At 66.2% G+C, this 14,455-nt stretch overlaps 1 protein-coding gene across 1 annotated transcript; it reads right to left on the bottom strand.

The window, feature by feature from the left end:
* Positions 1–1,096: 1,096 nt before the first annotated feature.
* Positions 1,097–12,935, bottom strand: LOC309594848 (U3 small nucleolar RNA-interacting protein 2-like; the record flags this gene model as incomplete). The annotated part of the gene is made up of 19 exons (XM_082321253.1): positions 1,097–1,202; positions 1,293–1,366; positions 1,488–1,567; positions 1,666–1,811; positions 1,891–1,989; positions 2,142–2,276; positions 2,379–2,479; positions 2,588–2,680; positions 2,933–3,048; positions 3,260–3,392; positions 3,626–3,667; positions 3,777–3,850; positions 3,951–4,050; positions 8,030–8,167; positions 8,433–8,491; positions 9,600–9,696; positions 9,898–10,047; positions 11,155–11,232; positions 12,885–12,935. 19 exons carry the CDS (start codon positions 12,933–12,935, stop codon positions 1,097–1,099), a joined length of 1,872 nt encoding a protein of 623 aa, XP_082177379.1.
* Positions 12,936–14,455: the final 1,520 nt, after the last annotated feature.

Here is a 14,455-nt window from a genome sequence, read left to right on the forward strand (position 1 = left end):
CCCCCATCTCTTGCACTGAGCCGTGGTGCACGTCCCCTGCGTCACCTGCACTGAGCCGTTCTGCACATTCCCCCATCCCCTGCGCTGAGCCCTGGTACGTGTCCCCCTGTCCCTTGCACCAAGCCACGGTCCGTCCACGTCCCCGTCCCTTGCACTGAGCTGAGGTGCACATCATCCCCTCCATCCCCTGCCCCGAGCCACGGTGAACATGCCCCCCGTCCCTTGCACTGAGCCGCAGTGCACAGACCCCAGCCCTTGAACTGCACTGTGGTACACGTTCCCCACCCCTGCACCAGCTGTGGTGCAAGCCCCTTGCCCCAAGCCGCCGTGCACAACCCGACTCCCTCTTGCTGAGCCACACCAAGTCACGCCCCGCTTGCGCCGAGCCACGCCGAGCCCTGCCCCAGCACCCACTGCCCTCGCCCTATCGCCCACCCCGATTTCCTGGTGTGGGGCCTTTCATGTCCCCCTTGTGCCAAGCCGTGTCCCACGTCCCCCCTCCCTGGGCCAGCAGAGACACCCCCCCCCAGGCCCTTTGCACATTTTCACCTTTTCCTCCTCGTTTTCGGCCCCGGGAAAGCCGCCGAGCGCTGCCAGGCTGGGCCCAAGCCCCCTCCGTCCCCCCGCTCGCTGTGCATAGTGCTTCTCACCCCTTCGTGGGAGACAGGGCAGAGGAGCGGGGCTCAATGCCCGCTGCCCCCCCGGCCCCTGCAGAGCCCGGGGGATCCGGCGGGGGCTGAGGGCAAGTAACAGGACCCAGGTATTTGAGCCCAACCAAGTTTTTAAGAGTAGATTTTTTCCGTGAGCAAGAGCGTGATTTTTTTTTTTTTTTAATTTATGTAAATAAAGTGGTCTTGGTTTTGGTTTTTTTTTTTTTTTTTTTTTTTTTTTTAAAACGGACTCTGCCACAGCTCCTGTCCATCCGAACCTGAGGGAAGGGGGCAGACCCTCGCAGAGGGGAGAGCCACAGCACGATATGGGGGCCAGCAGGGGTGGGGGGGCCACGCGACACCCCCCACTCATGCCCTGCCGGCCCCAGGAGGGTGGTCGCATGAAGGACGTGGGACGCAGCTCCGGCGGCTCCGGGGCCAGGGGGCTAGGAGCTGTCGGGGGCTTCGGGGCTGGGGGCTGCAGCCCTCCGCTTCAGGGGGATGATGCAGATGCTGTTTTTGGCTTCTTTGACTCTCCACCACCGGCCGAGCCTATAGATGAGAGAGATGGGGGTCACCCTCGGCCGGGCCGCAGCGGAGAGGGGGCTGCCCCTGGGCAGTGGCAGGGAGTGGGGACGGTACCGGTGCTCCTGTCCAAGGCCGGCCACCAGGAAGTCGCCGCCTGCGGAGAACTTGAGGCTGTTGACAAAACCCACCTGGAGGGGACAGGGCAGGGTGAGGGGCTCCCGCAGTCTCCTCCTGCCGCCCAGGGAGGGGAGCCCCCACCAAGAGACGCCCCCAGCCCAGCTCCAGCATCCCCAACCTCCCCATCCGTACCAAGGGGATGTCACAGAGGGGCTCCAGCTTCCGAAATCCCTCACCACACTTCCAGAGCTTCACGCTGGCACTGTGGGAGCCTGGGGCAGAGAGAGGAGACTCCTGCTATGCATCCTGACCCAGGGAAGGGAGCAGGACAGCCCCCCCAAACCCCTGCTCCAAAGCGGCTGCCACACACCTGTAGCCAGGAGGTCACTGTTGCGCAGAGCGGCCACTGCGGAGATCCAGTACGGCTGCTGCAGGCCCTGGGAGTCCTGCATGCCGTGCGCCTGCCGGGCCAGCGCCAGTGGCTTCTTCTTCGTCAGCCCCCACAGGGCTACGGACCTGCCAGGGCGGGGAGGGGTGAGGGGGCTGCGGGGGGCACCGCCTGCCCACCCCGGGCACCAGCCAGCCCCGCGCTCACCCGTCATCAGCGCCCGACACCATGTGCTCCTCGTTGATCAGCTGGATACAGTCGATGGAGCCCCTACGGAGAGAACAGGCAACTACCAGCAGTTCCGAGCGTGCTTTGGGATTCCATTTAGGAAGCAAGGGCTCACCAGGGCGTCAGTGTCCCCAGAGCGCCAGCAGGCTCCTGGTGACACTTGGCACCCTCACACCGCTGCCCCAGCTGGACCCGCCTGCCCGCAGGCCCCTCTCCTGCCCCAGACCTACTGGTGCCCGTAAAACACAAGCTGTGACTCCTCGGGGATCTTCCAGAGCCGCACGGTGCCGTCCCGTCCCCCCGCCGTCACACAGCAGTCCCGGCTCAGGCTGTCCAGCCCTGTGATGACGTCCTGGTGCCCGAAACTGGAGGGAGAGGTGGCAAAGAGCTGCGGCGGGCACGGCCCTCCGCCACAGCGCCTGACCCCGGCGAGGGGGGTCAGCAGGGTGTCCCCTCCCACGTCTTACAGGGTCTCCATGTATGCATTCTCCGCCACGTTCCAGACCTTGACGCAGCGGTCACGGGAGGTGCTGTACAGCTGGTACGTGTCTTTCCAGAAGGACAGGCCCTGCGGATGGACAGACAGATGTCCGTCTGGGGGGGCAGCGGTGAGGGGCACCAGGGAGGATGGCGCTGCCTGGCCCCACAGGCGTCACAGCTGATGCCCCTGACTCACCGAGACGGCATTGCGGTGCCCGGTGAAGATGTGCAGGCGCTTGCAGCTGGCTGCATCCCAGATCACGATCAGCTTGTTCCTGTCTCCCGTAGCCTGGCAGAACACAGGGGATACCCGAGACCTACTCCTCGGGGACCTGCGGCCCGTGCCAGCCTCTGCTCCCACCCCATGTGCTTTGGGGGTTCCTAGGGACCCATTCTTGACTCCGGTGGAGGCAGGGGCTGCTTTAACCCAGCAAAGTATACCTGGGCATGAGATACGGCTCCCCAGGACCCCGGGAGGAGATGCACTCCCCACCACCACCTCTCCGCCCCACATGGCAGCGCCAGCATCCCTCTCCCGTACCAGGTACTTGCCATCCGATGAGATGGCCATGCAGAGGACATGCGACGCATGCCGCTCCCCAGTGCCCTTCTTCCCCCCAGGCACAACGCAGAGCCTCTTCCCGCTCTCCACCTCCCCTACGGGAAAGGCACCACCGTCACCCCCTGGGAGCCTCCCACCACTCCGGAAAGCATCAGTGAGCCTCCCACAGAGCCCAAAACGATGCATGTGCACATCCCCAGAGGGGCCAGGGGCCAAGCCACCTCCACAGGCACCCACGGTCCTGCTGCTGCAGGGTCCCCGCAGGGTTCGGGCTGGGGGAACAGCCCGTCGTGGCCCCAGGGGAACACTTGCATTTGATGAGGGAGCCGTCCTTGGAAGCAGAAAAGATGAACCTGTCATCCGGAGAGATGACCAGGCAGGTGATGGGCAGCTGGTGCGCCCGCAGCATGCGGATGCTGGCTGGATCCAGAGGCTGCACCTGCAGGGAGAGCGGGATGTGAGCTGGGCTGCCCCCGTCCCTTCCCCAGGCTTGGGAGCACCCGAGCACAGCACCCTTCCTTCTCCAGGGCGCCAGCAGCCGGCACGCCGGGCGGGAGAAGGGCTGTGGTCCCATAGCTGGCATGGCAAGTCGGGGTACCAGCTGTGGCCATGCCTGAGTGTCCCCAAAGCCGGCACTTACAGTCCGGCAGCCCCCCAGCACTGGGCACTTACGTCTTTGGCGATGAGGCGCTGCAGCCGGCCCTTCGGCTCGAGCTGGGGAAGAAGCAGGAGGCTCAGCGGAGGCAGCCCCAGCCCCGCGGGAGGGGGACAGAGCCCGCCGGCGCCACCGGGACCAAGGGGACGCGCCCCGCTCCCTGCTCACCACGTCCTCCTTCAGCCGGTCACCGATGAGATCTGCGGGCGTCTCTTCCTCCTCTGCCGCCGCCCGCTCCTCCTCTGCGGTGGACACGGGGCATGAGGGCCAGGCTCAGCACCGGGGGCTGCCTGCCTCTCTGCCCCGCCGGGGCACCGGCGCCAGGGGCCAGGTGGGGCTCACCGTACTGGCGGAGCTGCTCCAGGTACAGCTTGGCCATGCGCAGCTTCTTCTCCTGCGGCATCTCCTCTACCTCCTCCTCCGCCGCCGCCCCAACAACGGGCTGCGGGGACAGGCGTGAGCACCGCCACCGGCACCCCCACCGGTACCGCCATCCCCCCCGGCGCAGCCCTTACCTCTCCGGCTCAGAGTCGCTGGACACCTCCTCGTCGACGGGCCGGCCGGCCGCCGCCCGCGGCCTCCCCTCAGCGCCCGGGACCTGCGGGAAGGGGACAGGCGCGGCAACACCCGCCGGAGCGACCCCGCCGGGGCAGTGCCTCTCGCCCCCCTCCCTCACCCCGGCCCGGCCCTCACCGCCACCCGTGGCCGCCGCTGCCCCGGCACCCCCCACTCACCGAGACGGTGTGGCGGTGATGGCGTACCCAAATCATCATCAGCTTGTTCTGCCCCTCAGGGCCTCTGGTCCCATCGCACGTCCTTTGGGGGGTCCCAGGGACCCGTCCTTGGCTGTGCCAGGGCCGTGGCTCTGCCCGGGGCGGGTGCCGGGGGGCCTGTCCCGGCGATGCTCTCAAGAGCTAAAATCTGCTCTTGTGCTGAAACTTCATTTTGCGCTGCCCTTCCTGCTGGGGACGCCGCTGGAGCCAGAGCATCGGTGGCTTTGTAGCTCCCGGGCTCGGCCACGTCAGCCCGAGGCAGCGCAGGCTCCTCCGATGGTGGGAGGCAGAAAATGTGATTTACCCCAGCGTGGCCCGGGGGAGGGAAGGCTTCAGCTTCAACTTCAGCTTTGGCTTCGGCTCTGGCTTGGGCTTCTCCTCCCCTCTGTTTCACCGCCCAGCAGAGAAGCTGGTGCTTTGTGGCAAAGACGAAGCGCGTGGGCAGGTCTTGCCCTGGACCGCTGGAAGGAGCGGCTGTCCTGCTGCTCTCCGGAGGACGCCGGCTCCTCGGGGGCTGAGGGCTCTTCTTTCCTGTTAGATGTTGGGAAGAGGAGATACCCCGGCCTGCAGAGCATCCTAGGGCTGGGGCTGCTGCTTCGTCTCTGCCCAAGCAGAGTCCTCGCTGGGGGCCGAGTGCCACCTCATCCACGCCCTCGGCAGCTGTAAGCTCAGCTGTTGTAGGTTAAACCCCGACTTCAGCCTTCCGCATTGCAGGATGAGGTCCGTCTGAATCGCCAGGGAGGAGACCATGGGGCTGGCATCTTTCTTTGCGCCCTGAAGGACTGCAGGCGCAAAGCAGCAGAGGTGAGGTGACAGCCCTCTGTCCCCTCCAGGCAGGGCACGTTGCAGCCCGTGATTCGCAGGGCCAGGAGGGAGCCAGGGGGCAAGTGGCTCGGCTGGAGGCTGCTGGTCAGGAATAGCCCCCTCCAGAAACAGCCCCCTCCCCACAGACCCGCTGGGAGCAGAGCCCCCCTCGCCCAGGGTGGGGGAGCTCCGTGCTGGGGTCCTGCCTCCTCCCCGCTGCCCTCACTCACCCTCTCTGATGTACGCCATCTCCTCACGCATATCCGCCTGCCGTCCCATGAGCCCTGGGGGGACGCAGCGTGTCGGGGACCCTGCTGCCTGTCAGGAACCCCGCTTGCCCATCGGGGACCCCACCACCCAGCCCGCCTGGCTGCACAGCTCCCTGGGGAGGGCTGACCCCGGGGTGCAGCATCGGGGAGAGGACGGATGGGCCTGTTTCCAGCCCCACCTGCGCAGGCAGGGGTGAGAGGGGGTGAAGGGGTGCCCCACAGGTCCTGTCCCAGGACGCTGGGACCCTGAGAGAGGAAGGGACCCCGGAGCTCATGGCTCACCGATGAACCTGACAGCCTCCTGCCGCAGGGGCTCCTGCGGGCTCCGCAGGTAAGGCTGGCTCTGGCGCAGGTAGTCCTTGGCCTTCCTCCTCTTCCTGGCCAGCTGGAGAGAGGAGAAGGGCGCAGGCTTGGCACAGAGCTGCCCCCCAGTTGGCCCGTCCCCCCACCCAGGGCTACCCTCCTTCCCCCCAGCACGACATTCCCAGCTTCCTGCCATGTGGCATCGGGGTTCAGAGGGAGCAGAGGGCTCCCCAGGGATGCTGGGGTGCCATCCTGGTGGCAGGGTCCCCTTTGGGACCCCAGGGGAGAGGACAGCAGGGAGCAGAGCCTGCTCCGGGAGGCTCTGTGCTGCTAGAGGGGCACAGCCCTCTGTCCCCCGCACTGGGCATGGGGCAGGGTTCGTCCAGGTCGGATCCCGGGGGCACTGGGGCTGCGCTTACCAGGCACTCGCTCATCCTCCATGCCTGCGCGATCTCGGCCAGCTGCGCCAGCTGCCTCCACTTCAGGAACTGGCCAGCGCTGCGGAGGGCTTCAAGGGAGGCCTGGTGAGCAGCAGAGAGATGCCACCACCACCACTCGGGTCACAGGACCCTGTGTCCCCCCTCTTGGCAGGGCTCGGAGCCTGTCCCTGCCCGTGCAGGGAAGACACAGCAGCGGGGGACTGATGCTGCCACCAGGGTCAGCACCCCAGGGTGCTGAAGATAAGTGCAGCCACCCTCTCTGGCTGGAAGCCTGTTGGGGCTTCAAGCTTTTGGCCCCAGGATGCTGCGGAGCCATAACCCAGTCTCTGAGGCTGCAGGGACCGACGCCAGGGGCAAGTTAAACCTCATGGTGACACACATTTGAAGGGTCCAGTGTCAGCATTGCCCTGCCCAAAGGACCGGTCAGGTTGGGATCCCACCTTAGCCACACTCTTGTCCAGGTCGTGCAGGTGAAAGAGCAGCGGCAGTACGCTGTCCCACACCTCCTTCTTCATCCTCTTCTTTTCGGCACCCACCACGAGCCCCATCGTGGTTTGGAAGAGACGGATGGAGAGCTCCCGCACGGTGCCTGACTCCTGGGGGAGGAGGGGAGGAGGACCTCAGCCCCAAGCCCATGGCGTGCAAGGGGCTGACACGGAGATGGATGTCCCCAAACCAGTGGCAGGCAACCCCGTTCCAAAAGGGAGCGAGCTGCGGCATGCAGAAGGTCTGCTCAGGGGGGCTGGGGTCCCCGGGGCTGGGGTCCGGAGAGGGAGACCCTGCGGAGGGCTGGGGGATGCTGCCAGGGCAGGGTGCGCATTGGTGGGGCTCAGCACACCTGCTGCCCTCCTGCCACCACCGTCCCCACCGCGGCAGGGAGGCCGAGCCGGGGTGAGTCCATGCCGGGGGCTTGGGACGCAGCACGGAGCCACCGAGGGCAGCGATGGGGTCTGGGGGCTGTGGGGCCAAGCGTCCCCCTGCAGAGCACGGGGCTGCAGCGGGAGGCGTGAATGGAGGTGTCGGGTGAAGGGGGCATGGAGCTGTCCCCCAGCCTTACGTTGTTGAAGAGTGGCTGGAGCTTGCCAGCTAGTGCCAGGGCGGTGAGGCTGGGCACCTTCCCCTCCAGCAGCTGGATCATGTTGCTGAGCACGGACAGGGCCAGGGCGCTGGCATCGCTGTCAGCATCCTGCAGCTGCTCCATGATGTGTGGCAGCAGGACAAGGGTTCTCTTTGCCTGTGTGAGACACGCCACCTCCTTTTTGTAAAGCAGCGACCAATCGCAGGGGTGAAAACCCTCTCCGCCAACACTGGCCTCCCCGCTGGCTTCTCAGCAGGCAGCGTGGGTTACGAGGGCAAGGTCCCAGCAGACAGGGCTTACCGGCATGGCCATGGCAAGTCCAGGGCGCAGAGGGGGAGGACAGGCAGCGCTGGCTCCTTGCCAGCCCTCGGCTGCCTCCTTCTCCACCAGACCCCTTGGGCAGGCTGGTGGGCGACCAGCACTGCCTGCAAAGCTGCCCAAGCTGCCAGCAGCCCCCACCACAGCCACTGCGTTTCACCCTGGGGCTCAGCACCCCCCGCTCAGGCTCTGCAGACCCCACGCTCAGGCTGGTCGCTCTGCTGCCAGCATCCCTGCCCGGACATGCTGGCAGAGGGAGCCCGGTCCCCTTGGCACTGCTGCCTCTCTCCTTGCACGGCACAGCCATGGGGCAGAGGGCCAGGGAGGCAGGACAGCTGGCTGCAGCCGGCACAGCTCCCGATGCCCAGAAAAGCCTAAGCCGCCGCATTACCCACTGCTCCAGCCTGGGCTGCTCTCCCGGCTGTCCCCTACTCACCGTGTCGGGCCTCTCGGTGAGCCTGAGGATGCCCCTGAGCACCAGGCTGGGCATCCCCAAGCATTGGCTCTGCAGATACATGGGGAAGATTTCCAGGGCACGGTCCAGCTCTTCACCGAGGTCGGTGCAGCCCAGCATCTGAAACACGTGCAGCGGAAGCTGGCGTGGTGCTGGCTCCAACCATCAGCTCAGGGCAAGGAGGCTGGGGCAAGACCAAACCCGGACGGAGGCGGCGGGGATTGCGGAGAGCCCCCGTGCCCCACACCACACCGCCCTGGTTGCTCGCCTGCTCCTCCATGGTACCAACCGGAGCCCACCCACCGCCCCAGCTCCCCCCACAGCGGTGGGCATGGGCGAGCCGAGCGTTGGAGGCAGTTTGGAGCAGTGCCACCTCGAGGCTCACCTCGACGAGGAAGACCATGGCGATCATCTCCCAGGTGGGGTCCTCCACACTGAGGAGCTCTGCCAGATGGCAGAAGATGGTGGAGCGCAGGGGTCTTGGGGTCTTCATCATCTCCCTGGCAGGGGGAAGGAGGCACGGTCAGGCCTGAGACAGGCAGGCACATCTCTTTGGGGTTTGCACCAGTCTGGACATCACCACTCTGCAGCACTTTCTCTGAGCAACGGGGACCCTGCTGCCATCAGCCCCAAGGGAGGGGGTGGCATGGGGTGCCCAGTCCCCGAGGAGCAGGGAGAAGGGGCTCTCACCTGGCCACAATCCGCACTCCCATGAGGTGGGTCTGGGCGCTGAGCAGGGTGTCCCAGCCACCCTGCGCCTCAATGGCCAGCACCTGGCTCTCAAAGCCCATGCTGCAGAGCAGCATTCTCATGGACTGCACCGCAGACCTGCTCAAGAAGAAATGCTCAGCTCCCACTGGGAGCCCTGGCTTGGCTCCAGGTGGCTGGCAAGGATGAGAGGGCAGGGATGCAGCACCTGATGGGAGTGAGCAGATCCTGTTGGTGCTCCTTCCAGAAGATGTGCACCTCCTGCAGCGTCAGCTCTGTGGTGAACGACACTTGGAAAAGCAGCACCAGGAAAAACTGGGGGAAAATCGCCTCTACCTGCTGCAGGCAGGTGGGCTGCAGGAGGATCTCGCCTATCGTCCTGGCTGCCTGCAGAAGACACCCAAACACCAAGATGTCCCTGCGCCCCTGGGGAGGTCAAGGCTTGGGGTGGGCAGGGAAGGGGAGCAGCGGCCCCGCACAGCTGAGAGCAGCCCCGGAGGTCAGCAACTCACAGCCAGGGAGCGGATGCGCGGGTGATCCTTAGGGGAGGTGGAGGTCTTGCGCAGCGACTGGTTCATCAGCATGCTGAGCAGCTCCTGCAGCACCTTCTTTGCAGCCTGGGGCTCGGACAGCATCGTCTTCCACATGGCCATGGCGACACTGCGGGAAACCAGGGCTCTGTCAGCGGGGACACCCCGGAGGATGGCTGGGCTGAAGTCCCTCAGGAGGGTCTTGGGGCCCCCCTCCCAGTGTGAGAGGAGCCCCAAAGAATGGTGGGCCCCGTACGGGGTGCACGTTGGGGAGCACTGCAGCAGGCTGGCCACCACTTCGCTGGGATGTTTGCCCATCAGCACCAGCAGGGCCCTGTCCAAGCTGTTGAGGGCTACCAGCGCCTTGATGGAGGGCAGGCTTCTGTAGATGGCCCACGTGACGTTCAGCACCTGGAGGGCAGACATGGGTGGGAGTGGGGATGTCAGCAGGGCAAGCGTGGCCGTTTACCCAGCTCCCACTGGGAGGTGCTTCCGTTCCCGTTGCAGTACGCCGGCTTGAGACAGCATCAGTGCTGGCCAGGCGCAGAGCCGGGGGAGGAAAGGTCCCCCGCTGGGCTGGAGCATCGGCCATGCCACCCACGGGCTCCTCACCTGCCCTGCCTGGAAGGCAGGGTCTGCCACAAGGATGTCCACCATGTGGGCAGCCACACTGATGCTGTAGATGCTTGGGTCTCTGAAGCTCTCGATGGCCATGAGGATGATGTCTGCCTGGTCGGAGGGTCGGAGGTATTTCGTGAACATCTGTGAGATGAAGGAGAGGAGGGAAGATTTGTCACCCAGAGCGTCACCCAGAGCATCTCAGCTGTGCAGTGAGAGTGAGACGCAGAGTCAGGGTGCGCTGGGGAGGAGACCGACAGTGGGGGTCAGGGTCCCGTGGGGAACTGGAGCTCGCTGGGGGCCTTTGCCTAGCCCCTGCTCAGAAACAGCACGAGCTCCCATCATCCCCATGCATTGGGTGTCCCTTCACTCATGGCGACCCCCCTGGCCAGGGGCCGAAGGCACTTCTTACCAAGAAGATTTCGCTGGCACAGCCGTTTTGTGAAAGCTGCCAGGGCTGCTTCACTTGCCAGGCCTCCTGCAGCTGCCCTGTGTCATGCAGCCAGGGCCACCTGCCTGGGGAGGAGCAAAACCAGGGTTCTCAGAGCGAGGGTGCAGAGCTGGAGGTGCAGTCTGAGAGCATCGGGCTGAAAAGTCACTGGCAAAGAAAGAGGGCACCCAGACAGGTCTGGGGAGCAGAAACCAGGGAGGGTCCAGGGCTACTGTGAGCAGGGGTGAGGGGAAATGGCTTTTCGGGCCGGCGGGTTGGATCAAGCTTTCTCTTGCCAAGGAGAGTGGCCCCTGGCTGCCCATGCCTCGGGGCACCCAGCCCGACACAGCTTCTCTTACTTCTCTGCTGCAGGACGAAGGTGTGCAGGTGATAGAGAGCTTCTGCAGCCTCGTGGCGGGTCCCCTGGTCCTTGCAGGTGCAGCAGAGGGTGAGGTGCCCCACCAGCTTCCCCAGCATCGCAAACCGATGTGTCTTGGAGCACTGATGTCTGACTGTGGCTTGTGCAAAGCAGGGGCAGAGCTGGGGGAAGAGAGGCAGCATGGGCACAAGGTGAGCCCCAGCTGCTCCCAGAGCAGCCAGGCAGCAGCCCAGAGCAGGGCAGCGCTGCCAGACGCAGGTTCCTGCCTGTGCCCGTGGCAGCCCTGCTCTGCCCTGGGAGAGAGCATGGACAGGACAGGGGCAGGGCAAAGACTCCTGCTCCTGACCTCCTGCTGACTGGGTGCCCAGCTTCCCCGGGAGGTGCTGGGGCTCAGGGGCACGGGGATGGGGGACTGGGGCTGCCCAGGCCAGGAGCTCCGTACCTGCAGCAGGGGGCAGGTGGTGATGAACTTGGCTAGCCTGGCAATCCGTGCCATGGCCCTCTCCTGCACTGCTGCCAGCTGGGAGTTGGTGAAGGACAGCAGGAGCTGGGAGGAGAAAAGCTGCTGATGTGCCAGGGAGGTGGCATGGCACAGCCCAGCCCAGTCAGGCTTGCGCCGGGGCAGTGCCCGGGATGGGGCACGTGTCCTTCTTGCCCCTCGCGGCAACTTGCTGCGGCCAGGCAGGTCGCCGCATCGCACTCCTGCTGCTGCGTCTGCTGCTTTCCACTCACTCCCACCTAAAAAAGTGCCTGCGCCCCCCACCCGAGGACCCCAAGGCTTTGGGATGACCACCTGCCTGGGGACCTGCAGTGCGGGCTCTGGGATATGGCCTGTGGTGAAGCTGGAAGGGGAAAGCCCCAGGGCTGGGCTCCCCTTGCCAGGCAGGCAGGTCCATCTGGGAGGGAGTGTTGGGCAGGATGGGCAGTGGGCAAGGCTGCAGGGGTGAGGCGGGCTGGGGCAGGAGGAGAAGGGTCTCTGGCAGCAGCCAGGAGGCAGCGGGCTGGGTGGGGGGCACGGCAGGGAAGGAGGGATGTTCCCTGCCCCCCTCCTTGCACCAGGCACTGGGCAGGGGGCACTGCTCAACCCGGGGGTCACTGCCCGTGGCGACCCTGTGCCAAGGCCCGACCTGCAAGATCTTCTGCAGCTCCAGGATGCCGAGAGGGCCGGCGCTGCGTACCAGTGCCTGCAGCATGCTGTCCATCGCAGCCAGGGTCTGTGAGGCGGACAGAGTCTTGGGGGCAGCCCTGGAAGCCTCGGGGTGGGGGGGGGGATGTCTGTGGCCCTGCGGTGCCCAGGAAGGGGCCTCGGGGTGGGGGAGGTCCCTGTGTTTCACCCTGTGGCGTACCTGGGAGTAGAGGAAAGCCGTGGGTCCCTGGCTGTCCTGCGGAGGCAGGTGGAAGATGCTGCAGAAGCAGATTTGGAGGAGGCTGCTGCTCTTCTCCTGCAGAAGCAGCCCCGCTTGGCTGTGGGGACAGAGAATTGCTCTTCAGATCCAGCAAGGAGGAAGCAGACCCCGGGGTTGGAGACCTGGGCTGATCCCCACACTGCAGGGGACATCTCAACCCCCCCATGACGCTGACACTCGCCTTTGGGGGGAAAACCCTGTGGCACCCCCTGCCCTGCTGTCTGCCTCCCTCGTGGACCCAGGGCTGGGGAAGCCCCCGACCTGGGATTGCCCAGCACCGGGAAGGCCAAGCTGGGGGCTGGGGCAGCTACCTCATGGAGCTGATGGCCAGCATGGCTTGCTGCCGCACCGCAGTGTCCAGGTGGTCAGCGGGCTCCTCTTGCAGCAGCACCTGTGGAGCACAGCAGGGTGGGACGGATCGGGATGGGCAGTCTCCCTTGGCCAGCAAGAGCCTGCGGGGCTGGCAGAGCCCAGGTGCCCCCATCTTGGCACCCCCTCCCCACCCAGCACCCAGCGGTCCCAAGCCCTGTGGTGGGAAGGGCTGTGCCCATTACAGAGCCACAGGCTGGCCGAGAGACCTGCAAATGTCATCGGGTCCAAGCCTGGGCTCCAGCCGGGCCACCCAGGTGGCGTTGGAGCATCTACAAGGACGGAGACCCGGAGCAGTGCTCATCCACACCCCGCTGCCTGGCCGAGCCCTCTCCTGCCCCCAGGGCCATGCCACTGCACGCTGCCCCTGCCTCAGCCTGGCTGGTTGTCCCCTCACCTCAATGGTCTCCGCCACCTCCAGCTGGCAGAAGTAAAGCATGTCCCACATGGTGGAGTCCACTCTGGTAGTGCTGCAGATGGTGTGGACGGAGGCCAGAAACTGCAGCTTCTGGTCCTCTTGCTGCCAGCCGGGGAGGGGACAGATGGACAGACAGTGTCAGGGGGGAGAGAGAGAGCTGCGGGGTGGCCAGCACAGCCCCCAGCACCTTGTGAGCACGGGATGGGGTCAGAAAGATCGGCCAGGAGACAGGGGCGCCGCCTCGTAGAACTGGCCAAGGTTACCTTTGGTCTGCTCCGGAGGAAGGCTCGGATGATGCCCAGGGTATACGCTTCCTCCCTGGGCAGAGCCAAGGCAGAGTGGCATGAATCTGGCAGAGAGAGAGCAGGCAGGGCTGGGGGGCAGGCAGGGGGGAACACTCAAGCCCTCTGCCCAGCTCCCGGTGATGTCACCAGCCCTGGCTCAAGGCTGGGATGCTGGTGTCCCCTGTGTGCCCCAGGGGCAAAGGTGCGATGCTGGAGGGCCGCACGGGGAGGGGGCCCTGGCGTGCCCAGGTGAGGGACACGCTGGCACTGCGGGGCAGGGAGAGTCCCTGTCCCGGGATGCCATGAGAGGGCTGGCTCCCTGGCCACTGTGCCGTGGGAGCCCCGATGCCAGCCCGCCTGGGGGATGGGAGCCTGGGACAGGGCAGAGCAGGGTGGGCAGCCCCCTGCCTGCAGCGCCCACACACTCACCTGCCTGCAGCGGCTCAAGCTTACACATCTCACTGGGCTTTGGCCTGGAGCTGGGAGCTGGGGCAGCTCTGTCCTCCTCCTCCCAGGCCCGCCTAGGGTGGTCGGGGGGTCTCCCCGCCATCCTGCGGAAGGAAGGGAGGGAGGCAAGGGGTGAGAAGGACCCTGCGCCCCCTGGGGCTGCCCTGCCGGGGCAGTGGCGCAGAGGTGGCCGTGCTTGGGGGGGCTCCTTGCTCCCACCCTGACCCAACACCGACACTGTAGGGGCAGGGCTGGGTGACACAGGGTGTCACAAAGGGCCCCAACGTCACCCCCCCCAGGGGGGCACCCCCGAAGTGCCCCCGTTCCCCCCCTCCGCAGGAGCCCTCCTTGCCCCAGGGGGACGGGACTGACTCCCTCTTCCTCCTCCTCCTCCTCCTGCTGTGGGGCTGGCGTTCATCTCTGCCGGAGGCATCCCCCTTGTGGCAGGGACCCCTCTGTCCCCGTCCCCTCGCTCCCGGGGCCTGCTGCCACCCCCACCTGCGGCCGGGCTGAGCGGGGGCGCAGCCCCCAGCCCCTCAGGCACACCGAGGCTTTTCCTTCTTCCACACGAGGCCCGGGACGAGGCCCGCGGGGGTCGCTCCTCTCTCCCCAAAGCCGCGGGCACACAGGCAAGCCCGACGCCCTCCCGCAACTGCTGGGGATGTCGCGGTCCCCCGGTTACGGTTGCCATGGTGCGTGGCAGGGTTCCACCAGCCCCCGGTTGGCCGCGGGGGGGGCGGGGGGAGGGCAGAACCCCCCCCCGCTCCCCTCGCCGGGGCCCACGGCCCCAGCCCGGCCGTACGAGGGCAAGCGGGGGTC

The sequence above is a fragment of the Platalea leucorodia genome, assembly GCF_965183815.1.
Source record: "Platalea leucorodia genome assembly, chromosome: 9".
Lineage (NCBI taxonomy): Eukaryota > Metazoa > Chordata > Aves > Pelecaniformes > Threskiornithidae > Platalea > Platalea leucorodia.